Genomic DNA, 27,730 nt, shown 5'->3' with positions numbered 1-27,730 from the left:
GACAATTAAAAACCAAAGGATAAGATGGCCATTTCAAGACCTCCCTTCACAATAATAACTTTGAATTTGAATGGATTAAACTCCCCAATTCAAAGATACATCAAAAACAACACACAAAAAATTTAATGAAAAAAAAAAAAAAGGCATAAAAAAAGAAGAAGAAAAAAATAAAATAAAAAACACAGACTGATAGAATGGATCAAAAAGTAAAACCCATCAATACACTATTTACAAGAGACTCATCTTAGACCCTGCAACACAAAGGGACTGAAAGTGGAAGGAGGGAAAAAAAACATTCAATGCAAGCTACAGTCAAACGAAAGCAGCAGTAGCAATACAAATTTCAGACAAAATAGACTTTAAATGCAAAGATGCCATAGGTGACAAAGAAGGACACTATATATTAATAAAAGGGACAATACACTAAGAAAAAATAACAGTCCTAAATGGTTTTGCACCCAATCAAGGAGCTCCCAAGTACATGAGACAAACATTGGCTAAACTGAAGGGAGGAAAAACATTTCTACAATAGTAGTGGGAGACTTCAATACACCACTCTTTTATAGATAGAACTAGACAGAGGAACAATAAGGAAACTGAGAACCTAAAAGAAAGTGATAAATGAATTAGACTTAACAGACATATATAGATCGTTACATCCCAAAGTACCAGGATATATATTCTTCTCTAGTGCTCATGGAACATTATCCAGGATAGGTCATATGCTGGGGCACAAAACAAGTCTTATAAATTTAAAACAAGACTGAAATTATTCAAAGCACATTCTCTGACCACAATGGAATGCAACTAGATATCAACAACCACTAAAGAATCAGATCTTTAATAAATATTTGGAGAAACAACACACTCCTAAACAACCAGTGGGTCAAAGAAGAAATCGCAAGAGAAATAGGTAAATATCTAGAGACGAATGAAAACGAGAACACAACATATCAAAACCCATGGGATGCAGTGAAGATGGTGCTGAGAGGGAAATTTATAGCTCTAAATGAATACGTCAAAAAGGAAGAAAGAGCTAAAACCAAAGACCTAACTGAACAACTGACAATGCAAGAGAATGATCAGCAAACTAACCCTAAAGCAAGTAGAAGAAAAGAAATAACACAAATTAAAGCAGAAATAGATGAGCTGGAGAAACAAACAAAAAAACAGAGAGAATAAATAAAACCAAAAGTTGGGTCTTGGAGAAGATCAACAAGATTGACAAACTCTTAGCTAGCCTGACAAAGTCAAAAAGAGAGATCCAAACATACAAAATCAGAAATGAGAGTGTGGTCATTATTATGGATCCCAAAGAAATTTAAAAAATCACAAGAGGATATTATGAACAACTGTACGCTAACAAACTAGACAACCTAGAGGAAATGGACAATTTCCCAGAAATGCATGCACAACCTAGACTGACCCAAGAAAAAATAGAAGACCTCAACAAACCAATCACAAGGAAAGGGACTCAGTCATCAAAAATCTACCTGCAAATAAAAGCCCAGGGCCAGATGGCTTCACAGGGAAATTTTCAAAAGAATTGACACCATTCCTGCTCAAACTCTTCTGAAAAACTGAAGAAAAAGGAACATTACCTAACTCATTTTATGAAGCGAATCTCACTCTAATACCAAAACCAAATAAAGATACTACAAGAAAGGAAAACTACAGGCCAATCTCCCTAATGAATATAAGTGAAAAAATTCTCAACAATATACTTGCAAATCGAGTCTAAAGGCACATTAAAAGAATTATATACCACAACCAAGTGGCGTTCATTCCTGGCATACAAGGTGGTTTAACATAAGAAAATCAATCAATGTAATATAACACATTAGCAAATCAAAAGGGAAAAATCAAATGATATCTCAATAGACACTGTGAAAGCATTTGACAAAATTCTGCATACCTATTTGATAAAAACACTTCAAAAGGTAGGAATTGAAGGAAACTTCCTCAATATGATAAAGGGCATATGTGAAAAAACCACAGCCAGCATATTACTCAGTCATGAAAGACCAAAAGCCTCCCCCCGAGTTTGGGAACGGAGACAAGAATGCCAACCATTACCACTATTATTTAACATTGTGCTAGAAGTGCTAGCCGGAACAATTCGCCAAGACAGAGAAACAAAAGGTATCCAAGTAGGAAAGGAAGAAGTAAAACTGTCATTAGTTGCAGATATGATCTTATATTTGGAAAATCCTGAGAAATTGGTGACAAAGCTACTCGAGGTAATAAACAAATTCAGCAGAGTGGTGGGATACAAGATTAATGCACATAAGTCAGTAATGTTCCTGTACACTAGTAATGACCTAACTGAAGAGGCAATCAAGAAAAAAATTCTATTCACAATAGCAACTAAAAAAACCAAGTACCTAAGAAAAAATTTAACCAAGGATGTTGTGCCAGTTTGAATGTATTATGTACCCCCAAACGCCATTATCTTTGACGTAATCTTGTGTGGGCAGACATTATCAGTGTTGATTAGATTGTAATTCTTTGAGTGTTTCTGTGGAGATCGTCCCACCCAGCTGTGGGTGATGACTCTGATTGGATAATTTCCATGGAGGTGTTGCTCCACCCATTTGGGGTGGGACTAAGTTGATCAGTGAAGACATATAAATGAGCTGACATAACAGAAGAAACTCAATGCAGCCGACAGTGAACTTCTGAATAGGAGCTACTGCCAAGATGGACACTTGGAAGAAAGCACAGGAGCTGCAGATGAGAGACAGTTTGAAGATGGCTGTTGAAAGCAGACTCTTGCTCCGGAGGAGCTAAGAGAGGACAAATACCACAAGTGCAACTAAGAGTGACATTTTTTGAGGAACTGCAGCCTAGAGAGGAACGTCCTGGCAGAAAGCCATTTTGAAAACAGAACTTTGGAGCAGATGCCAGCCACGTGACTTCCCAGCTAACAGAGGTTTTCCGGACACCACTGGCCATCCTCCAGTGAAGGTACCCGATTGCTGATGTGTTAACTCGGATACTTCGTGGCCTTGAGACTGTAACTGTGTAACCAAATGAACCCCCTTTTATAAAAACCAATCCATCTCTGGTGTTTTGCATTCCGGCAGCATTAGCAAACTAGAACAGATGTGAAAGACCTCTACTCAGAAAATTATGAATTGTTACCAAAAGAAATCAAAGGGGACCTAATTAGGTGGAAAGATATTCCATGTTCATGGATAGGAAGGCAAAAAGTTGTTAAGATGTCAATTCTACCCAAACTGATCTACAGATTCAATGCAATTCCAATCCAAATTCCAATAACCTACTTTGCAGACTTGGAAAAACTAGTTATCAAATTAATTTGGAAGGAAATTTATGGCTGTAAAGGGGAGGCTAAGCCCACCTATAATTATGCCTGGGAGTCATCTCCAGAGAACCTCTTGTTGCTCAGATGTAGCCTTTCTTTCTCTAAGCCCAACTCTGCAAATAAATTCGTCATCTTCCCCCCAACATGGGACAGGACTCCCAGGTTAGTGACTCTCCCTGGTGATGTGGGACATGGATCCCAGGAATGAGCCTGACCCTGGCATCAAGAGACTACGAATGCCTTTTTGACCAAAAGCGGGAAAGGGAAGGTAACAAAATAAGGTTTCAGTGGCTAAGAGATTTCAAATAGAGTCGAGAGGCTATCCTGGAGGTTACTCCTATGCAAGCTTCAGCCAGATATGCCAAATGGTCATAGCAAGACAAGCCCAAATCAATAATCCTGAAAACCCTAAAGAATACCCTGGTCCCTATCTGAGACCCTATAAAACTTCCACTCACTAAGTTTATTTTTCAGAAACTTAAATCCTCCAGAGTGTTCCTATGCCAGATAAGTCCCCAAACCCAGAGGAAACAGCCTCTTCAAGAACATCAACCAGATACGCCCCCCCTTTCCCATAATGTCGACACCCCTTTACAACATGAACAAGTTAGGGTGGCCACTCCCTAGACATCCCTGAAGATAGGGAAAGTGATTAAACAAGAGGAAGGGGTAGCAACAGATATGACAGAATTTAACAAAAGATTACAAATACTGAATCTTTACATAATTTTTTTTTTCTTAGTTACTAGGGTATTAGAATAGCTAGAGGAAAAGAACTGAAATGGTGGAACTATTACCCATAACATTCTTTGAAGTTTGCTCTATAGCTTCTTGTCATATTGTACTTTGAAAGTTACCACATTTTTGCATATATGTTATATTTCACAATAAGAAAATAACTGAAACTGTGGAACTGTAACTCATAACATTCTTTGAAATTTCCTCTCCACCTACATGTTGTAAGAAATGGTTAAGTTTAGCTTTCACATAAAGGCAGCATAGAATAGGGAAAATGGTGGCAGAACCAGCTTAAACAGGCTCTGTGGTAAAGGGAAGAGAGAGAGAACCATGATGTAAGCCTAGAATCTGCGCCAGCTCCTTATATGGAAAAATAACTAGGGCTACTGGAATGTAAAGGGATATGGGGTATAATCAGAGGCGGGAACTCCCAGCAGGAAATTTAAACTGAATGAACTCTCTCGGATAGGCTGCACAATTCAAAATCTCAAAGAAGGGCTAGTAAGCTCTCTCGGATAGGCTGTACAAATTAAAATCTCAAAGACGAGCTAGATAGCCCTCTCAGATAGGCTGTAACCTCTGTACCCAGCCAGTGGGGAAACGGGAGGGATCTGCGCATCAGGAGTAGGATATTAAAAGATCGCCATGTTCGTTTTCCCACGCACCAGCCTACCACGTTTCTGGCTGTGCGCCCTATCTTGTAAGATCATAAATACATTCTTTTCTCCTCCAGAACCGAGTGAACATTTATTCCCTTACAGGTCCTGCTTTATTTCTGACACTTATCAAGTCACCCTTTGAAAGGTATCACTTTTATGCATATATGTTATATTCCACAAAAGTAACAAAAAAAATAAAAATAATTTTTATAAAAAAAGTCATGCTACAGAGTAGCAACTTTATTCTGTGAGAAATAAGGAAACCCATAAGATTTTGATTATGGAAGAGCTGATGACTGTACTTTAGAAAGATAATTCTGGAAGAGAATACAGCCTGGATTAAAAAGGAATGAAAATAAGGGGCAAGGCATCTTGCCAGAAGGCTACTGTAATTATCTGGAGAAGTAGTAATGAAAGCCCAAATTGCAACTGTGGCAGCAGACATAAAGTTAGAATTCTTCATGAAGAATTCGTGGGATGGGCCATGCCTGAACTTGGAGGTGGGGAGAAATAGACAAAGATGACTCAAAAGTTTTGTCTCTATAAATGGAAAATGGTTATGGTACCAATAAAAATGGATGACGAAGGAAAAGGAGTAAATCTGGAAATGGAAGGTAAGTTTGGTTGTGAGCATGCTGAATTTTACTGACCAGACATCTAGTAGGTATTTGGTATAAAGGTGGAAATGTGTGAAGTAATTTCCTTGAGTAGAATTAACTATAGGTCAAAAAATAAAGATACAGCTGTGTTGTCTAAAAAAATCAAGGTATTAGCAGTAAATGAACATACTAGCAATTATTTCAAAGCAATTAAAAAAAGATAATGCAAAAAATTTTGTATAAAAAGTTAGGGATATGAATTATTTTCAGGAATAATTTTTGTCCTTCATTTTTTTACATGAGAAATAAAATATGTAAATTAAATATGAAAAAACCCTGTCATTCTTCTTGTAAAAACAATGCACAAGGAAAGTGAAGGTGTGGGTTTGGACGCAGGCTCTGAGTGGCCCCTGCCCAGATGGCAGCAGTAGTTCCAGGGCGAGACACCATGGGCCCGGAGCGAATCTTCCCCAATCAGACTGAGGAACTGGGGCCATACCAGGGCCCTACAGAAGACACTGGGGATTGGAGCAGCGAGGAGCCTGAGGAAGAGCAGGAGGAAAGTGGGTCAGGCCCATATGGCTACTCTTACCAGCCCCTGAACCAGAATCCTGAATAAGAGGAGATGGCGTTGACACCAGTAGGTGATGGAGAAGATGTAGTTGCTGATATCCAGAAGTAGATCTAGGCCCTGGGTCTGCATTTGGCTGACCCACCATTAGAGAGTGAGGATAAAGAGAAGGAGGGAGCTACAGCATTGAGCAACCATAGCTCCATTCCCATGGACCCAGAACATGCAGAGCTGGTAAAAAGGACAATGGCTGGAGTAAGCTTGCCTGCATCAGGGGTTCCTGCCTGGGCTCAAGAGATCTCAGATGCCCAGTGGGAAGATGTGGTACAGAAGGCTCTCCAAGCCCAGCAGGTGTCCCCTGCCCGGAAATGACCACACTGAGAGCTGCCTTATCTCCCTGCATTCCAGGCCAGAACCAGCACAGGACTGAACACATCCATCTCCATCCTCCCTATCTCCCTTTCCACATTAAGGCAAATATTACTTCTTCTCAGAGACCCACTTTATTCAGTTCTGCATGTATCGCTCTGTGGAGAATAAAGCACCCTATGTACACACACACACACACACACACACACACACACATACACACACACAAACACACATACACACAAAACAATGCACAACTGATCTCTGCCACACAGAACATATTGAATTATATGAAGAATTAAATTTTAAGAAATGTAAAAGAAAATTTACAAAAAAAGAAAAAAAAAAAAAAAGACAAAGTTTCCTTTTTATTCAATTTGGGTTATTTCCACACCAAATAGACATGTTTTAAAATATCTGATTGACTGAACATTCATGACTTAGGATGATGAGAAATAATAAAGTTCAAAAGTTGACCTGCCTTAAAAAAAAAACAAAAACAAAAACAAACTGACAGTTTCTTACCACTTACTGGCAGAGTACATGGCTTACAATGGGTGAATTCTACTTATTCTATTTACTTAAATATTTATACTCCTAAAATCACTTCCTTCCTATTTAAATGGAAAATTAGAAATGCAGCTGTAATAGGATCTCTGAAGAAATGGTCAAAGTAGTTAAAGGGGCTTTTGCTACTAAGATAAAATATTAATAAGAATGTAAATAGTTAACAATGGTTAGTAAATAACAAAGAAGCCTTCCTAGGTTCTACTACAAGGAAATTAGACTCTCATCACCACAGCTTTACTCCATGGTTACAACCTAACTAGGCATCTGGGAGTCATTTATTCAATTTCCTCCACCCATTTCAGTGGTAAAACATCTTATAAAAACTGTGTGAGTGTATTCATATGTATGTATTCTGGCAGGGAGAGGTCATCAGGAATTACCTAGTTTTAACCTCACAGGCAATTGCTTCTCCCACATTGGCTCCTCAGAAAAGCTGACAAACCAATACATCAACCTCTGAGATCTCCTTTATGGTAAAATTATTTACACAGCAATATATTAGTAGAAGTCTCAAAACTCAGAATTCTCAGTTGGTTTTTTTTTTATTAGGGAGAATTCAGATTTAAAAACATTCAATCTTAAAATCAACTTGTCATGAAATTTACTAACCTTTTGTATGCTTAGAATGTCTTGATTGTTCCTTATTTTGTATTTTTAAAACACTAGGTGAAATGTCATTTGACCTATCACCCTCAAAATCACATCCATATCCATAGCTCATACGTTGACCAACTATGCTTACATTAGATGTTGCAATCCCTATAAAATAAAATAAACATATTTATTTGAATGATTTAGTTATCATTTGACAGGTACATATCTCCCCTCTAAATCTATCTGGACTGCTGACCTTTTAGAAAGATCAGTAATACAATGTTAGAAAATACGTTATACTAATTTTTATAGTTTTAAACAATCTTAAAATTTTAATACTCATTTTATTAATATAAGAGTATTTATTATAAGAAATAACATTTAATAAAATAGGTTTTAAAATTATAATGAAATACAAAATTCAATGTTTGAAAGAAATAACCAAATATATGTTTTAAAAATACGATGGGCACTTAATTGTTTAAATGAAATTCTTAACTTTACACATGTGGTGGTTTGAAACTGTATGTACCCCAGAAAAGCACGTTCTTAAAGTTAATCCATTTCTGTGGGTATGGACCCATTATAATTAGGACTTACTGATGAGGCTGCTTTAGTTAAGGTATGACCCACCTCCTTCAGGATGGGATGTTATCCTTTTACTAAAGTCCTTTATAAATGGGATGGAGATGGAGAAGGAGATGGAGATGGAAATGGAGATGTGACGGAGATGGAGAGAGAGAGAGAAGGGGGGGCAGAGAGAGAGAGAGAGAGAGAGAGAGAGAGAGAGAGAGAGGGAGAGAGAGGGAGAGAGAGAGAGAGAGAGAGAGGGAGAGAGAAGGAGAGAGAGAGAGAGAGGGAGAGGGCATGCATGTATGAGCAAGTGTGTGCAAACAATGGAAGCAAGAAGCCGAAAGCAATGAAACCCAGAAGAAAAGAGAGAGACCAGCAGATGCCATCATGGGTCTTGCCATATGGCAGAGGAGCCAAGGATTGCTGGCAGCTGGTCTTTGGGAAGAAAGCATCATCTTGATGATGCCTTGATTTGGACATTATCATGTCCTCAAATTGTAAGCTAAAAAATCCCTATTGTTTAAAGCCAACCCATTTCATGGTATCTGCTTTGAGTAGCCTAAGAAGCTAAAACACCAAAACGAAAATTCTAAGAAATTTTAACTGTGGCCTGAGAGATGCCTATATTCTCCACTTTTCCTTTCATTTCCATGTAATGGGCTTGTTCTGGCTTAGCTAGTGAGGTAGTAAACTACAAATGATTAAGAGTTTGGAATCAGAATATAACATTCGGCATTAAATTGCAGTGCTGACACTTAATCTGCTGAGAGAACCTGGGAAGACTCTTAACCTCCTTTGGTGATATGAGAACTGTTGTAAGGGTTAAATGAAAGAAATATATGTTAAGGGCTTAGATAGTGCCTACTGTATAGTAAATACAAAGATATTATTCTATTTCTAATAAAAATTAAACAAAAACAAAACTGTTTTGAAACTACTTTAACAAAATACCCCACATTTTAATCTGCACTTGAATGTTTAAACTGATTACCTATACTAATACTTTGCAGCTGTTAAAACAACAAAATGTGTACTAAATGAAAAATCCTAGATGATACACATTTGTGTCACTGTCTATTTATATACAGCTCCTATTAAAAGCATTAAGTATTAATAATAAAATATTTTTTTAAAATGATGTGTATATTTTAATAAATCAGGATGGTGAGGCGAAGAGGTAGTTGGTTGCAGCTTGGCTAGAGAAGACTACAGTAAAGGGCAATAAGTTCATAGAGAAAGATTCAAGAAATATTTGATGTTAAATTATAGAGAACTTCTAGAAGTAATTTGAATATCTTTCTGAATTCTTAGCTTTGATGTTAATTCATTATGTAAGCTACATAGAGAAATGCTTTCAATTAATAGGTGACAGTAATCTAAAACTACAGGAAGAAAAGTTTCTTATAGTATCAATCAGGTAATTTAGTAAAACATGGTGTAATAGGGAATGACAGGAGATATGTGGAGACCTTTGCTAGAAATATTGTTGAAGAGTTTTTCATAACTATTACTTTGTTTTTGCTCTTCAGATATCGTGAGCATTATCACTGTTACATTTTACCAGTTCAAAATCAATAAACTTGTTTAAAATAAAACAAAAATCTATCCCACATAAACAAAAACCGTAAACCCAAATGCATAAGATCCTAAACAATTACCAACTTAGTATTTTAAGATCATGTTAAATTTAACTAAAAGTATCTTACAGTGAATTCAGTAACTAGTACTGCCAAAATTTGATCCTAGAAACACCTAAGGTACATGTTAAAAACAATATTTCTAACCTTGAAGATTGATTCATTAGGTGTTAGTTGAGGCCCCAGAATCTGTATTTGTAACATGCACCCCAGGTGATTCCTAGGATTAGGCAAGTCTGGGACATACGGAACATTGCATATAGAAGTACATGTTATAATAAGACTTATCACTCTATCAATATTTAAATAACACACAAGGTCACACAACTAGAGTCAAAAGTGGAACTCAAACCCAGGTTACCTAAATCCTTGTTTTTCCTATCCCAAGACATTCTCCCAAGACTGTTCCATTTTTACAAATCAGATACAATGTAGCAAGTAGAAGTCTCTTCAAAATTTATAGACATATGTAAAATTATAAAATAGATTTTCTTAGACTGATCAGACTTAAAAAGGATAAAAGGATGAGTTCATGTGTTATATTTCTTTGTGTTTCCCCATAAAGGGAACAAATAGTTACTGAATACCTATTATGCAATAGGGGCTTTATATGTGTTATATACTCAAATCTTCACTACTCTTGTCAAGGTTTATATTATCAGATGAGTGAACTGAGTTTCAAAGCAGTTAAGCACCTTGCACAGTGTGAATACAGTTATTAATTATCAAATTAGGATTCCAACTGGGGTCTGTCAGACCTCAAAGCCTGTACAAACTGTCTTCCTGTGCCTAGTAGAGCTGCCATCTCTTTGCTGAATATTAGCTTTGTGCTCACACTCAGGCAATCAGGATTATGACAAACACTTGGTAGGTAATCAAAGGGAAATAATCTCAGGGGCGGGGGCGGGGTGTCAAGATTCTGATAAACAAAAATTAAAAAAAGTAAAATAACTGTTAATACCATTATAATAGAGATTGTTACAAAATGTAATGGTATTACAGAAGAGATAATAATCAATTTTGTTTGGAAATTATGGAAGGCTTCCCAGAGAAAGCAACTGAGTTATGTTTTCAGAGCTGAATAGGTGTGAATTTCACATTTCATCCAGAAGAAACAGTATGCACAAATGCAAAGAGATAGGAAATGGTAGTGCAGGTGGTATGATTTGACTAGAGCAGCAAAACAGAAAGAGGAAAATGAAAAACAAGACTGTAGAAGTAAGCAGGGGCCAGATCATGAAAGAATGCATCAAATGGATATAGTCTAGGAAATAGAGTTAGATTTGCATTATGGGAATGGATTAGAAGGGAACAGGATTAAAGCTGGGAAGAAACTTTAGGAGGCTGAGTAGGCAAGAAATGTGGAAGAGTGTGAACTACAGCAATGGTAGAGGAGTCTGGAAGTAGGTGATGAAATTAAGAGAGATTTAGGAGAAACTTAAAATCTTTGCAAATAATTATATATATATAATATGTATGTGTATTTTTTTTCAGCTTTTTAGTAAGGCATCTATGACATAAGGTAAAGTAACCTTAAAGTTGCTAAGACTGTCACACTGAAATTGTGGGAAAATAAATTTTGTATTCCAATTTGTTACATTTCATTCACAACTGAATAAAATTTTACTAATCATAAAGAAGAATCACTTGAAGTTTCCATCCTAAACAGATCACAATCCAAATATTTTTCTGTTGATTACTAATAACTAAATCCTTTTTCTGAGAAGTGATTTTTCAAAAATTGAACAATTTTATTCACATACTATACAATCTATCTTAAGCGTACAAACAATGGCTCTTGGTATAATCACATAGTTATGCATTCACCTCCACAGTCAATATGAGAACATTTTCATTTGTTCTAGGAAAAAAAAAATCCCATATCCCTTATATCCCTTTATTATTGACATTTAGCATTTGGTATAATGCCTTTGTTACAATTAATGAAAGAATATTTCAATGTTACTGTTAACTATAGACCTTAGTTTGCATTAATTGTACTATTCCCATATACCATCCTAGTATTAACACCTTGTAACAGTGATGTACGTTTGTTCTAGTTCATGTAAGAATTTTCTAACATTTGTGCAATTAATCACTGTCATTGTTCACTCCAGGCTTCGTAAGTTATACAGTCCCAGTTTTTATCCTGTAAGCTTTCCTTCTTGTAACATACATGACCCTAGCCTTCCTCTTTCAGCCACACTCACACTAAGCTTTGTTATTTACACTTATAGTATTGTACTACCATCATACAGTATTGTGCTAAGAAGTGATATTTTAAATGAGAGACTTCTAGGTCAGGTCACAAAATTCTTAACAGATGATACAACGGAACTTAACCACTATTTAGATATTATTTTAAAGGAAATTGTCTTTTGTGATGCCACAAATGGCTCCCAATGGTTTCCAAACTATGGCAATGGTTCCAAAGCTTTGCTGCACCTTAGAATCTTCAGGGAGACTTTTAAAAATCAGATGCACACCTGATACTAACTAAATCAGAATGTCTGGGTTTGGGAGCCACACACAGGTACACACATGGGCTTATATATTCAGGCAAATATTTTTCTTCCAAGAATAATATAATATTTATTCTTGCCAAAATGGACTTTTAAGTGTTAAAATGACTGATATTGATTTCTAAGTACAAAAGTTGCAACTGTAAATCTGAAATGTACTCATCATTTTTCATGTCATCTAAAAATCGTTAGTTTTATGTATAACACAGTCATAGAATACCTGCACTGGAGCTTTGTTCAGCCATTTGAGAGTTTTTATTCTTTGCAGAAGAAAGTCTTGCTGGGCAAGGTTTTGACCCAAATGTTGGAAACATGTCGGACCTACAATGAAACAATTTCAACAAACATTTAAGGTACAAAGTTGTTCAGCACTCTTATATCACACATTCTCAATTTTTATTAACTCATAAACTTTTAGATAATAAGGTAGCAACAAGTATGAAAAAAAACCATAGCTAAGGAATATTTTTTTTATTGATAGTCTTAGTTCCTTTTGAACTTCCAATCTTTTAAACATATGGTTAATTTCTAATCATTCAGAAGAGGATCGTCATAGGAGATGAAAACTCAGCAACTTATATAATCTTTGGTTAGAATAAAAAAACAATTGATTCAAGAGAGTTCATTCAAAACTAAATCATATGATCCCTAATTATCTAAGATATAATCCATCTTTACATATAATGACAATAGAAAGTTGACTACATTAAAAATAAGAGATCACCAAGTGAGTTTGGCAAATGCTACTTTCTTCTTGGTCTATTCTTTGTTGTACTTTCTTGACATCATAAAGGCCTATAGGCCTTGTTTCATAAAGAAAGCAAACTGAAGAATGTTAAATCTGAATGTAAGGAAACTTTTAAATCGATAAGCATTGTAATGTCAGTAACTCAGTAATGAATATCATAAAGTGGAGATTTTACAAAGGAGTACAATTCTTAGTAGTTGGGGAGGCATATTTGTAAATGAGCCTACTGAGAGAGCAACATTAAATATTTTTAAAGAGTTATTTCTCTTTAACAGATTGCTGTAAAATTACATATTTGACCTGGACGAAAGAAAATAGTTTAGTCCTTAGAAGTTCTTGACAATTTTTCCTCCCAACCTACCTAACAGATGAAAGCCTTACACTACGTAGCAGTGGCTTTCTTTGGCTGTGATTCTTAAGGAAGGGTGTAAGCTGGTTGAAAATAATTGCTCTAAAGCTATTAAACTCAAACATATTTTAGAAATCCGAAATTCGTTACAAGTAATTCAGTCCATAAATGAGCACACTGAATTCCCTTCTCATAGAGTTCAATACCTGAACAGAATAACTCTGTGAGAAAATACAAGAAGATTATGAATCCTAAATGTTATAATATAAAATGAACTTCCCTGCCCCCAACTGGGTTCCCAGTTATTTATACAGCCTTGCAACTAGAGTATGTAAAATTTCACCTTCTTGGAAGATCAGAGAAGAAACTTTTGGTCTAAAATAAATGTTAAATATTGGGAAAGCCATGTGGATCACACTCCCCTTTGTCCAGTATATGGATGGATGAGTAGAAAAATGGGGCCAAAAATAAAAAATAAAAAAAAAAGCACCCAGTGTTTTTTTTACTTTAATTGTTCTTTTTCCTTTTAACTTTTATTCTTACTACTTTTGTGTGTCTGGTAATGAAAATGTTCAAAAATTAATTTTGGTGATGGACACACAACTATATGGTGGTACTGTGAACAACTGATTGTACGCTTTGTATGACTGCATGGTATGTGAATATAACTCAATAAAATTGAATTATTAAGAAAAAAAGAAATAATGGGTAAAAAATAAAATAAATGTTAAATATTTATTTTTAAAATGTCTGGTAATTTAATGAAAACATATTTACTTCACCAGCCCATGTAGCCATTCCAAATTCATTTTGTAAATACATGACATTATTCTACTTAGGCGATTACAACAAAGAAATTTCCAGTGAGAAAAAATTACAACTGCAAAATTAGGTTTTGTAAAAATGTGGAGGAGAAAATTATGAATGAGACAAATCTCTCACACAGGGTCAGAAAAATTAAGGTTAAGTCTATGAATTGCTGAAATAAAACATCCTTTCCCATTGAAGTTAATGGGATATTACCTCTTCTTTGATTACGCAATCTCTATTTACCTACATTGTAAGAGGTTCCAGCTCACTTAAGCAAAAATAATTTTAATTTCATTTCAAATATTTACTTCTAATAACTGTATTACCACTATAACCATGGTTCAGTATAAAAATCAAAAGAAAACAGAATTTAAAAGACTGACTACACTAAACATTAGCAAGGATGGGAAACAACTGAATTGCTGGTAGGAGTGCCAAATGGTACAACCATCTTGGAAAACTGTCCAGCAGTTTTTAAAAAAAGTTAAATATACATCTACACTATGGTATAACAAGTCTACTCCTAGGTTTTTGTCCAAAATAAAGAAGAATCTCCAAATCCCTAAAATAGGATCACAGAGATGCCCAGAAACCAGGGATGGGACTGCTATTTAAGATTTTAGAATTTATAATGTGGAAAAGTTGGTGCAATTGCTATGCTGGAAAATAATTCTCTGTTGGGACAGAGTGGCCAGTACTATAGTTTCAGCACTATTACTATAGAGAGACTCCTGAGAGCTGTGAGAGCTATGACATGGAGTCCTGAGCTTCTACAAGATAATGGAAATAACAAGATATAAGAAATGGGTTAAAGATTGGGTGGAGTTTATTCATAAATTAGAGGAAACTGGTGCCGAATTTAAATGGAAGCAGCGATATTAGCTGCAGGTCAACAGCCAAAAGAATCAATGATCCAGAAAAGAGCTAAAGACAAAAAATATTAGGATAGTTTTTAAATCAGCAGAATAACAACTGGGACTTTGGGAATAGGGCTAATATTAATTTAGGCACTCCTGCTACAGCTAAGGTTGAGCTATCTCTCACCACCCTAATAGAGCTAAACAAAGTAAGAGCGGTAAACTTTTCCACTTTCTTTTAGATGTACCTAAAAATCTTAACAACTAGAAAATAAATGGTTTTAAAGTTTTTCTTATATATGATATTAGGGTTTCAGATTCTAAATTAAAGATAAGCATTCATTTAACATGCCAAAAAAAAAAAAATACATTGTTTTCTTCCCCTGGGGAGTTGTAGACAGAGAAGAAGTCAATGATTCTTGGCTGTAAATTCCACTTTCACTGTAAGAGCTGATGTTTGGAGAGGAAGATCGAGACGTGGAGTCCATAGTCAAGTCGATCTTAATTGCAGAATCAGGACTTTCAAGGTCAGAAGTACTGCCACTCAGTTTTGCTCTTTTCTTAGCTGCACTATTCCGAAGGGACCTAAGAGAGCTCTGCATCTAAGAAAAAAAAACAGAAAAAATAAAATAAAATAAAAAAAAATTAACTTTACAGGTATGAATTCTTCATATTAGTAAAAGTGATCCTTAGATTTTAAATTCCATTAACTGTACCTAGCTAGCCATTCCCCAAACCAGTACTAGCAGATGGATGTTAATATATAAGTACATAGTATAAATACAAAGATTTCATCATTCAGGTATTTATTAACAACCTACTAGATTTTAAGTTCCTTGAGAGGAAGGATCTCAAGCTATTGTTCACTGTGCTATCCCCAGCATTGGGCATAATGACTAAAATAATGTAGACATGAATCCATGAATTTTATGGTAGACATCAGAGTTGAAGTCACAGGGGTTCCTAGAATAGTGTGCTGATGTGATTACCCCAGTAGTGATATGAGAAGGATAACCAAAAATAATCAGTTTTCTGAAGTCTGAAGTTTTTATCAGGCTTGCAAGTATTAACATATTGTTCTATATGACTTATGAAGCCAGGTATTTCTAGAAACAAAAAGCAGAAATCATTACTACAAACTAATTTATTAAGGCTGGGAATACAACAGTGAACAAATTAATAAACAAAGAAACATCCATAAACCATATTCAATTCAGAGTTCAGCATTTAATGAAAGCATCAGTCTTCAATAAACAAAAGTATCCATAAATTTCTTAAAGTCTTCACACGTGAAAGGCAGGGTCAACAAACTTGTAAATGAGAGTACAATATACCTTATATGCTATGGTAACATTCAGTTTCAATATAAAAAATGCATATAGAAGTTATATTAAACTGCAAAATTTGAATAATGTACTTACCTTTGTGATACAAGAATACAATCCAAATCCATAAGCTATATAAATATAATAATGCCTTTCTTTTAAAGTCAACTCACACCAAAAAAGATAAATGGTGACCAACTCACAAAACAATAACAAGAGGCATCATATAAGCAACTAGAAGGCAGGATAGGCCATTTTAAAAAATTATACATGTTGATTCAATAGTATGGCCTCTTCCCTATTAAATTCTTGGACAGCTGAATGTCTAAAAACAGCACTATCCTCTTGTATTTACTAATTAGATAAAAGAAAGTCAAACTTCAATTATCCACTACCAGAAAAAAAAAAGGCTATTTTTAAGTTATCATAAAAACACTGCAAAAATGTGTAGGACCAGCTAAACCTTATGAGTTACATAGGAAAATTCCTCTTCTATGAATTTCTTTGGGGATGAATTCCATTCCTAACACTCCTGAAGTACAAATGAGTTGGATTAAAAAAACTAAAGAAAGACTTTACAAGCAGTTAGAAGTTCAAGTGGCTAATTAATTCATTAAGAACCAATCTGGGTACTTTATAAATTACTTTTACACATGATATATGGACATACTTTAAAAATGAATACATATTAACTCTTTTATTGAGCAAATCACTGTAGTAAAAGATGTTTACATCTTAAATAGGCTAAAATAGGATCCAAAAATATGATTTAGTGGTTTAGTTTACATACTTATTATAAAACACCTCTTTTTTAACCTGACATTAGGGAAAATGAAATAACAAGGAGTCATCTATGGAAATAGTGCTCTGAATCCAAAGTAATACAGCAACCACATTGCTTTCTCTGAAATAATTAGCATGTACAGTTATCATACTGGCAATACATTATTATAGTATAAATGGAGTGATACAGGATTCAAAGCTGAGTATAAAATACGATCTTGATTTCAGAGATAAATTAAAAACTTCACAAATACACAAGGAACAAAGCCAAGGATGTGCACTGCAGCATAATTTGCAAAGCAAAAATCTGGTAATAAGCTAAAATCCATCATATGAATGAATATACCATAAACAAATTAATATATAAAATATTAATATATTAATTTAAAAATTACAAAACATACATAAAAGCACAAACTAACAGTGATAGTGGTTATATCTGATGAAAGAGGGAGGAATAGGATCAGGAGGGAACTATGTTATGTTTCACTTATTTAAAAAACAAATAGGACGAACTGTTCATTTCAGGGGGAATGTCAGTGCATGGGTGTATTATTATTTTATTATTCATATTTTTAATTTAAATATGAACAATATATGTGTAGAAAAATATTAGAAGGAAATAAATTAGAATATTAACAGTGAATTATTCTTGGGAGTGGGACATGGCGTGATGAATTTTCTTCCTAATAATTCACTGTATTTTCTACATTTTCTATAATGAACATGAAATATTTTTATAAATAAGAAAAAATGGTTATGGGATAGAAAGTACTTGATCTTTTCTTACATAACCCTAAAATATGTAGAAAATGAAAGAATTTTTTAAAACATTTTAGAAAGATACTTGGTTCTAACCTCTTCTTGATCCAGATCTTTATCTCTGACATTTAATTCTGAAAGATCAATTGTAAGACTATCTTTTTCACTCTTCCAAATATCTTCAGGCTCTTTCTTTTTGTGTCCAACTGTACTTAAATCACCTTTATCAGGCAAAAGGCTTATTCCCCTTGGTATAGGAGGGACAGGCTTTGTCCCATTTAGGCCTCGTCGGGAAGATGGTGATCTCATCAAAGCAGGTGTAAGCTGAACTGGAGTAGGTTTTTCTTGAGAATTTTCTCCTGCGTGAAAAATATATATTTTATTTTTTTCTCTTTTTGATTTCAGAGAAGAGGGAGTTATAGTCATCAGCATTTGGAATACACTGTTTTTAAGTAGAAAAATACATTATCTTTCATTAGAAATAAAGATCACTGTCTAAAATAAGATAAAATAAAAGTTGTAATGTCCTAAACAAATAAAATAAGAATGAGCCACCCAAAACCCGTTCATGTTGAACAAAAACATTATATACTAAGTTAAATTTTGATATCTATCCTCATTCTCATTATTACGATTAATTTTTGTTATGGTAAAGTCCATAATAAGTTAGGAAGGCTACTTTTCTAGTTAGATTTAATTATTAAAGCAATATTTGAATAACTACTATATCCAAAGCAGTAATACTGGGCATTGGGGGAGAACAAGTTGAAGTCTCAGCTTTCAATGGAATACTTGATCTTGTGGGAAAGACAGACAGAAAGAAATTAAAAGAAGAGAATGAAGGTTCAGTGTGAGAGGAAGTGATGAAATTGATGATAAATTGATCTTATATTAATTGGAACACTATTGTTATGGGGTAGTTTAAAGGCGGAATATCTTACCCTAGAGGGTGGGGATAAGAAAGCACCTGACATAGAAGAATTGTCTTTAGTAGACTTTTTGAGACTGTATCTGTCATGAATGAACCTATGTAAGTACAAGATTCTGGAGTAGGCTTTTGTGAAGAAAAGAATATTTTAATTTATAACAAATAATAGAAAACATTTCAAAATAATTTTAGCATATAATAAAATTCAATATGTTTTTTGAATGAACACTAGACATTAATTATATTAAGTATATGAATTAACACTTTATATTTTTAAAGCTAAAATTTGTTAGTGGGTTCTCAGGCAACTTATGCTGTTCACTCCTGTTAACAAATTGAAAAAAACATTATTATTTACCTAGTTCCAAAAAGGGATTTTGAAGTGGCAATATAAGAAAAGAAAAATGACAATTTCAAATGACTTTTATATTACATATTACATTTAACATACTGTTAAATATTTTCCTAAATATTCACTCAGAGAAATAAAATGTAATTTCCCAGTTTTAAAAGATATAACAACTCCATTGACTAATTCCAAAGTAATAATCCAAGCATAGAAATATATATAAACAAAGTATTGATTTTTACCATCATTTCTACCTGTAGGGTCAGATGATTGTGGGCTGACAAGTTTTTTCTGTGGACTTGGCTTTGTTAGTCCTTCAAAGCTTTTAACAGGCCAGGAATTTGAGAAATGAACAGAATTATCTTGACACTTCTTTGGAGATCCAGCAAGAGGGGATGTGTGCTTTGGACTAGTTCGAGGTGATGAGAGAGGATACGATGGAAGGATGAAGGCTCCTGGACTTGGATTTGGACCGGAGTGGGACAAAGTACGCTCTGTTTGACTACCAAATGCTTGCTGCATCTTACTGCCAAAATTTAGGCTAGTGTATACTGTAACCAGACAAAAGAAAATGTTATTTATGTATATACATCTTCTAAGAGTTTAAAGCTTTTTTTGCTTTTCACACTCAGGTTTTTATCCCATTTGGCATTTATATTTTTGTATGGTGTGAGGTAAAGATCTAATTTTATTTTTTTCTATATTGATAGCCCAATTTTCTCAGCAATCACTTTTTAAAAAACAAATAATAAATTTAATAGATTCTTGACACTGCATACCAGATTATAAGTTCTTGAAAGATGAAACTAGAATTGTTTTAAGGCAATCCCCATACTCTTTAAAAGAACAATATTTATTTCTATTATTTTCTTTCTTCTTTTTTAATATGACATTGTATACAGAAATAAGCTCTTGTTAAGTAACCAAAATGTCAATTTTTTCACTGGTAAAATACAATTCTATTTTTTGGTCAAGTTTTTATGCCAAAAAAAAAGCAACCTAAAGTATTTTCAGTCTCACTAGATATCCAGAAAAAAACTTAACTTTATAAAACAATAACAACAACAAAAACAATAATAATAATTAGTTAGATATAGATCAATTATCATTTTTTAAGTGAAAGACGATTTATGTACTATTTGCAAATATAACCACAGTTTTCAAAACTCCCTGGCCACTGACAGTCCCAGTTGCCTAACAGATCTTCAGTAACCTCCAGGTACCCTGTCTGTCCTCAGTCTAGGCCAACAGGACTCAAACTACCAATCGGCAGCAGAAGACAAAGCTGAGAAACTCAGAGCCAGGAACCTGCGTCAGTCTCCTGGGAATTTGTTGAGGCTCTATGGGGCCAGGAACAACATGCTCAACACAACATGTGGGCAGAGAGAAGAGGTACCAGGTAGCTTCTGACCTTTGCAGCAACCAGGAAATGAACCTGGACTCCAGGACATAGGAGTGCTGTTCTGTGAGTGTGCATGTGTGTGTGCGCATGTGTGTGTGCATGCAAACTGGGGAAAGATTTGGATGGAATTTCTCCCCTGACTCCCAATCCTAACCCCAACCAGGGTTCTGCTGTTCTCGTCTAAATTTGCCTCTGGTCTTCCCCACCCAGGCCTGGTCCCTGTCCCTCCCCCATTGCGGGGTGTGATTATGTTGCAGCTGTCTTTAGAACCATTTTTGTTTTCTTTTTATTGAGATTGTTCACATACCATACAATTATACAAAGATCCAAAGTGTACAATCAATTGCCTGTGGTACCACCATACAGCTGTGCATCCATCACCACAATTAATGTTTTTCTCAATTTTTAGAACATTGTCATTACTCCAGAAAAGAAATAAAGACAAAAAGAGGAAACTCAAATCCTCCCATACCCCTAACCAATCCCCTCCATTGTTAACTCATGGCATTAATATAGCACATTTGTTACTGTTGATGAAAGACCATTAAAATACTACTAACTGTAGTATATAGTTTACAACAGGTTTATTTTCTTTGCTATATGCCCCTCTATTACTAACTTCTAGTTATAGTGTCATACATTTGCTCTGCTTCATGAAAGAGATTTCTAATATTTGTAGTTAATCACAGACATTGCCCACCACAAGGTTCACCAGTTTATACAGTCCCATCTTTTAACTTCCAACTTTCCTTCTGGTGACATACATGACTCTGAGCTTACCCTTTCCACCACATTCACACACCATTCAGCTGTTGGTTATTCTCACAACATGCTACTGTCACCTCTATTCATTTCCAAACATTTAAGTTCAACCAGAATGTTGAACATTCTGCTCATAATAAGCAAGTGCTCCCCATTCTTTAGCCTTGTTCTATATCCTGGTTAACTTACATTTCATGTCTATGAGTTTACATATTATAATTAGTTCATATCAGTGAGACCCTGCAATATTTGTCCTTATGTCTCTGACTTACTTCACTCAATATAGTGTCCTCAAGGTTTCTTCATCAACCCATTTTTTTGTAAGACTGTTTTTTCACATCCCATACATTCCATCCTAAGTAAACAACCGATGGTTCCCTGTATAGTCACGTATTTACGTATTCACCACCATCACCACTATCTATATAAGGACATCTCCATTTCTCTCATAAAGCAGGAGGAAGAGTCAAAGAAAAAGAGAACAAACCAACAAACATGTCAGCTAGGAAGCAACAAAAGGAAAGACAGCATTAAACTAAAGTAGAATAAAGAGCCAAACAACATTACCAATGCCAAGTGCCCCATACCCCTTCCTTATATCCCCCTCTTATATACAATTAGCTTTGGTATATTGCCTTTGTTACATTAAAGGAAGCATAATACAATGTTTCTGTTTATTTCAGTCTCTAGTTTGCATTGATTGTATTTTTCCCCCAATGCCTTCCTATTTTTAACACCTTACAAAGTTGACATTCATTTATTCTACCTCATGACAAAACATATTTGGACATTTTATCACAATTATTGAGCACTCAAGGTTTCACTGAGTTATACAGTCCCAGTCTTTATCTTTCCTCTTTCCTTCTGGTGTCCCACATGCTCCTGACCTTCCTCTTTCAAACATACTGACATTCTTCTTTGTTCACTGTAGTTACATTGCTGTGCTACCATCACCCAAAACTGTGTTCCAAACCTCTCACTCCTGTCTTTTCCTACCTGTCTGTAGTGCTCCCTTTAGTATTTCCTGTAGAGCAGGCATCTTGTTCACAAACTCTGTCATTGTCGGTATGTCAGATAATATTTTAAACTCTCCCTCATATTTGAAGGGTAGTTTTGCCGGATATAGGATTCTTGGTTGGTGGTTTTTCTCTTTCAGTATCTTAAATATATCACACCACTTCCTTCTTGCCTCTGCGGTTTCTGCTGAGAAATCTGCACATAGTCTTACCAAGCTTCCTTTTTATGTGGTGGATCGCTTTTCTCTTGATGTTTTCAGGATTCTCTCTGTCTTCTGACATTTGGAAATCTGATATTAAGTATCTTGGCCTAGGCCTATTCAGATCTATTCTGTTTGGGGTACGCTGTGCTTCTTGGATCTGTAATTTTATGTCGTTCATAAGAAATGGGAAATTTTCATTGATTATTTCCTCTATTATTGCTTCCGCCTCTTTTCACTTCTCTTCTCCTTCTGGGACACCCATGACACATACATTCATGTGTTTCATGTTGTCATTCAATTCCCTGAGATGTTGCTCATACTTTTCCATTCTTTTCCCTATCCATTCTTTTGTGTGTAGGGTTTCAGGTGTCTTGTTCTCCAGTTCCTGAGTGTTTTCTTCTGCCTCTTGAGATCTGCTGTTGTATGTCTCCACTGTGTCTTTCATCTCTTATGTTGTGCCTTTCATTTTCACAGATTCTGCCAGTTGTTTTTTCGAACTTTCGATTTCTATCTTATGTACTCCCAGTGTTTTCTTTTTTTTCATTAAAAATTTTTTATTTTTGTTTTTATTTAAAAAATTTTTTTTCACTGAGATTGTTCACAAACCATACAATTATCCAAAGATCCAAAGTGTACAATCAGTTGCCCTCGGTACCATCATACAGCTGTGCATCCATTATCACAATTAACTTTTTTCAATTTTTAGAACACTTTCATTACTCCAGAAAAGAAATAAAGACAAAAGAAGGAAACTCAAATCCTCCCATACCCCTAACCAACCCCCCTCCATTACTGATTCATAGTATTGGTATAGTTAATTTGTTATTGTTGATGAAAGAAATGTTAAAATACTACTAACTGTAGTATATAGTTTGTAATAGATACATATATTTTTCTATATGCCCCTCTATTATTAACTTCCAGTTATAGTGTCATACATTTGCTCTAGCTCATGGAGAGATTTCTACTATTTGTACAGTTAATCACAGACATTGCCCACCACAAGATTCACTGTTTTTATACATTCCCATCTTTTAACCTCTAACTTTCCTTCTGGTGACATACATGACTCTGAGCTTACCCTTTGTACCACATTCATACACCATTCAGCACTGTTAGTCATTCTCACAATAATGTGCTGCCATCACCTCTGTTCACTTGCAAATGTGTAAGTTGACCCTAGTTGAACATTCTGCTCATAATAAGCAACCGCTCCCTATTCTTTAGCCCCGTTCTATATCCTGGTAACTTATACTTCATGTCTATGAGTTTATGTATTATAACTAGTTCATATCAGTGAGACCCTGCATTATTTGTCCTTATGAGTCTGTTTTATTTCACTCCATATAGTGCCCTCAAGTTTTTTTCATCAAGCCATTTTTTCTTAATTTAATAAATTTTATTTTGAAATAAATTCAATCTTACAGGAACAGTTGGAAAAACAGTACAAACCCCATACACAGAACTCCACTATACCCCAACCCACTCCCCGATACCCCGATCCACAACCTTTAACATCCCGTCACACCACTCCTTTCTATCCCTCCCTCTCTCCCTATCTATCATCCATCATCTATTGCTCTGTCCTCTGAACATATGACAGCAAGCTGCACATATCTTTGAACAAACAATCTAATTCACATATACCTTTCCCATGGACAAGAACATTCTTTAATGCAATCTCATTAAGCGCAGCTAAGAAGTTCAAGAAATTCAACACTGATATAAAGCTTACATTCTATACTCCCTTTTTTTTTTCTTGTATCCCATTTGTGTCCCTTTGAGCTTCCTCTCCTCCATTCTCAGATCCCATCCAGGATGATCCTTGGCATTTAACTGTCATCTATTTAGACTGTCTTTTTTTCTTTTTTTTCCCCCCAATTGTGGAAACATATATATAGCCTAAATCTTCCCATTCCACCCCCTCCCTAGCATTCCATTAGTGGGATTAATCACATTTAGAATGTTGCAATGTTATCACCTTCCCATCATCCATTTCTAGAAGTTTCCCTTCACCCCAAACAGAAACCCTACTCTCATTTCTTAACTCCCCATTGCCCCTTCCCCCACTTCTCAGAACCCCTACTCTACTTTTCATCTCTATGGTCATATTCTCTGATACTTCCTTTGTGTTTACCGTGGGGCTTAAATTTAACATCTTAAATCTATAACAATCTTGTTTTTTTGATACCAACTTAACTTCAATATGACACATAAACTATGTTCCTATACTCCATCATTCCCCCACCTTTATGCAGTTCTTGTCAAAAATTACCTATTTTACATTGAGTCCCAAACCACTGATTTATCATTACAGTTTAGGTATTTTAGATCCTGTAGGAAGTAAATAGTGGAGTTATAAATCAAAAATACAGTAGTATTGGTATTTACATTTACCATGTGATCTTTACTGGAAATCTTTATTTCTTCATGTAGTTTCAGTCAATTGTTTAGTGTCCCTTCCTTTCAGCCTGCTCAACTCCCTTTAGCATTTCTTATAGGACCGATTACTGGTGATGAAGTCCCTCAGCTTTTGATTATCTGGGAATGTTTTCATCTCCCCCTCATTTTTATCCTCCAGGTGTTTGTGAATTCTCCAAGTCTCTGATGGTTATTGACTTCTATTTGTATTCCATTGTGGTCAGAGAATGTGCTTTGAACAAATTCATTTTTTTTTTTTTTTTACTGAGGCTTGTTTTTATGTCCCAGCATATGGTCCATTCTGGAAAAAGATCCGTGATCACTGGAGAAGAATGTGTGTCCCAGTGACCTAGGATGTAACATTCTATATATGTCTGTTAAAATTCTCTGTATCTCTCTCTCCTTTCTTTGTTTCTCTGTCAGTAGGGCTCCCTTTAGTATCTGAAGTAGGGCAGGTCTTTTATTAGCAAAATCTCTCAGCATTTGTTTGTGAAAAATTTAAGCTCTCCCTCAAATTTGAAGGACAGTTTTGCTGGATCAAGTATTCTTGGTTGGAAACTTTTCTCTCTCAGAATTTTAAATATGTCATGCCACTGCCTTCTCGCCTCTATGGTGGCCGCTGAGTAGTCACTACTTAGTCTTACCTTGTTTCCTTTGTATGTGGTGAATTGCTTTTCTTTTGCTGCTTTCGGAACTTGCTCCTTCTCTTCAGTATTTGACAGTCTGATCAGAATATGTCTTGGAATGGGTTTATTTGGATTTATTCTATTTGGAGTTTGCTGGGCATTTATGCTGTGTGTATTTATATTGTGTAGAAGGTTTAGGAAGTTTTCCCCAACAATTTCTTTGAATACTCTTTCTAGACCTTTACCCTTATCTTATCCTTCTGGGACACCAATGAGTATTAAATGTGGACGTTTTATTTTATCTATCATATCCCTGAGATCCATTTCAATTTTTTTCTCCATTCTTTCTTTTGTTCTTTCATTTTCTGTTCTGTGGTCCTCTAGGACACTGAGTTGTTGTTCAACTTCCTCTAATCTTGTATTATGAGTATCCAGAGTCTTTTTAATTTGGCCTACAGTTCCTTTTATTTCCATAAGATCTTCTATGTTTTTATTTACTCTTGCAATATCTTCTTTATGGTCTTCTAGGGTCTTCTTCATGTACTTTATATCCTGTGCCATGCTCTCGTTGTCTGTCTGTAGTTCTTTGATTAACTGCGCCAAGTACTGCGTGTCTTCTGATCTTCCGATTTGGGTGTTTGGGTTTGGGTTCTCCATATTGTCTGGTTTTATCATAAGCTTTTAAGATTTTCTGTTGTTTTTGGCCTCTTCGCATTTGCTTTACTTGCTCTGTAGTTGGTCAGAATCGCAGCTTGGTGGCATACACTCTCTCCAATCAACCAGCAGATGGTGTCCATGAGTCACCAATTCCCCTCAAGTCATCTCTCCCCAACCCCGTCTTTGTGGTGTGTGGGGATCTGAACCCTGTGGGGTCCACTCAGTACACTTAATTTGGGTGTGCTGTTGGTGCCGTCCACCCTGAATGAGGGGCATGCATCTGAGCAGTTAGGGAGGAAGGGCAGCTTTAATAATCAAACCTCCCAGGTGTTCCCGGAGATTTTAGGCTGTTCTCTCCACTGACCCAAAAGTCCTTGGTATTGGCGTAGGTTCCCTGGGATTTCCGAGTAGTTCCCCCTTCCCTGCTCTGCTCTTCCAGGACCTCTGCTGAGGGATGGAGAGCTGTGCCACGTCACAAGTGCATGCTGGCCTCCAGGGGAGCCCTGGGACACCGGGCCGTGCAGGGGCATTCCCAGCCCACTTCAAAGATGGTTGAATGGGACACATTAACTTCCCCCTTCCGCAAAGCTCTGCCTTCCCAGCTCTGGGACAATCAGCCGTGGGTGTATTCAAGGCCACTGTCCACGGCTGATATTGTGCCGTGTGAGCGGTGCTGAGGGAAAGATTCCCTGTCACACTGGGTTTCTTGGCATGGCTCTGTGCTGTGGGTTCAGCCCCAGGCAGGAGTGCCCCCACCCCCTGAGGAGATGGCAGCAAGTTGTGCATTTTTTTCTCCTTTTTAGCCTATACTTCTTGACTAGTGTGAGGAGGTATGGCCATGTTCCCCCAGGCTCTGGGGTCTGGTTCTGAATGGAAAGGGCCCCACCCCTTTCCTCCTGGAGAAGATAGACCCCCTAGGGGGAGGTCATTAGCATTTCAATGGTCTCTCTATCTGCTTGTGCTATCTCCACCCTTCTCTGAGTCACAGCACTGGGAACTGAAAACGGCTGGGGCTTTCTCCACTGAGCCGAAAAAGAAACAGATAGTCCCCTTCAGACCTAGTCCAAGGCGACCCTCCGGCTCTCCAAGGTCAGTCGTCACCCAAAAGCTCTGTCTGTTTTTTTGGGGATTTGTACCTGTAGTGAACAGTTCACACTCGCTACTTAAAACCCCAGTTACAGCTATATTCGCTTGCTGGGAGAGAGCTTCTCTCTGGCACCATGAGGCTTTGCAGCTAAGGCTATGGGGGACGGGGTCTCACGACTTGGATCCATAAGTTTTACTTACAGATTTTATGCTGTGATTTTGGGCATTCCTCCCAATTCAGGTTGGTGTATGATGAGTGGACGGTCTCATTTGCCCCCCCCCCCGCAGTTATTCTGGATCATTCATTAGTTGTTTCTGTTTTTTTTCCAGTTGTTCCAGGGGGACTACTTAGCTTCCACTCCTCTCTATGCTGCCATCTTCCCTCTCCCCAGTGTTTTCTTTATAGCCTTCATCTCTTTTGCCATCTCTTCCCTCAACTTTTTGAATTGATTGAGCATTAGTTGTTTCAATTCCTGTATCTCAGTT

General features: G+C 36.0%; 1 protein-coding gene and 1 pseudogene across 1 annotated transcript in view; one reads left to right on the top strand and one right to left on the bottom strand.

The window, feature by feature from the left end:
* The window catches only part of TOGARAM1 (TOG array regulator of axonemal microtubules 1), a 124,228-nt gene that overhangs the window by 44,061 nt on the left and 52,437 nt on the right, over positions 1 to 27,730 (bottom strand). Inside the window, exons 4-8 of the mRNA XM_037834917.1 lie at positions 19,314 to 19,622; positions 17,891 to 18,153; positions 15,294 to 15,526; positions 12,381 to 12,481; positions 7,444 to 7,593 (exon numbers count right to left, since the gene is read on the bottom strand). Coding sequence (XP_037690845.1) covers positions 7,444 to 7,593; positions 12,381 to 12,481; positions 15,294 to 15,526; positions 17,891 to 18,153; positions 19,314 to 19,622 — 1,056 coding nt within the window. The remainder of the gene's footprint in view (positions 1 to 7,443; positions 7,594 to 12,380; positions 12,482 to 15,293; positions 15,527 to 17,890; positions 18,154 to 19,313; positions 19,623 to 27,730) is intronic.
* Positions 5,737 to 6,267, top strand: LOC119532467 (annotated as a pseudogene).

This window comes from Choloepus didactylus, chromosome 4 (assembly GCF_015220235.1).
Source record: "Choloepus didactylus isolate mChoDid1 chromosome 4, mChoDid1.pri, whole genome shotgun sequence".
Taxonomy (NCBI): domain Eukaryota; kingdom Metazoa; phylum Chordata; class Mammalia; order Pilosa; family Megalonychidae; genus Choloepus; species Choloepus didactylus.
The sequence above is the reverse complement of the archived record's forward strand: the minus strand, read 5'-3'. Positions and strand labels throughout refer to the sequence as shown.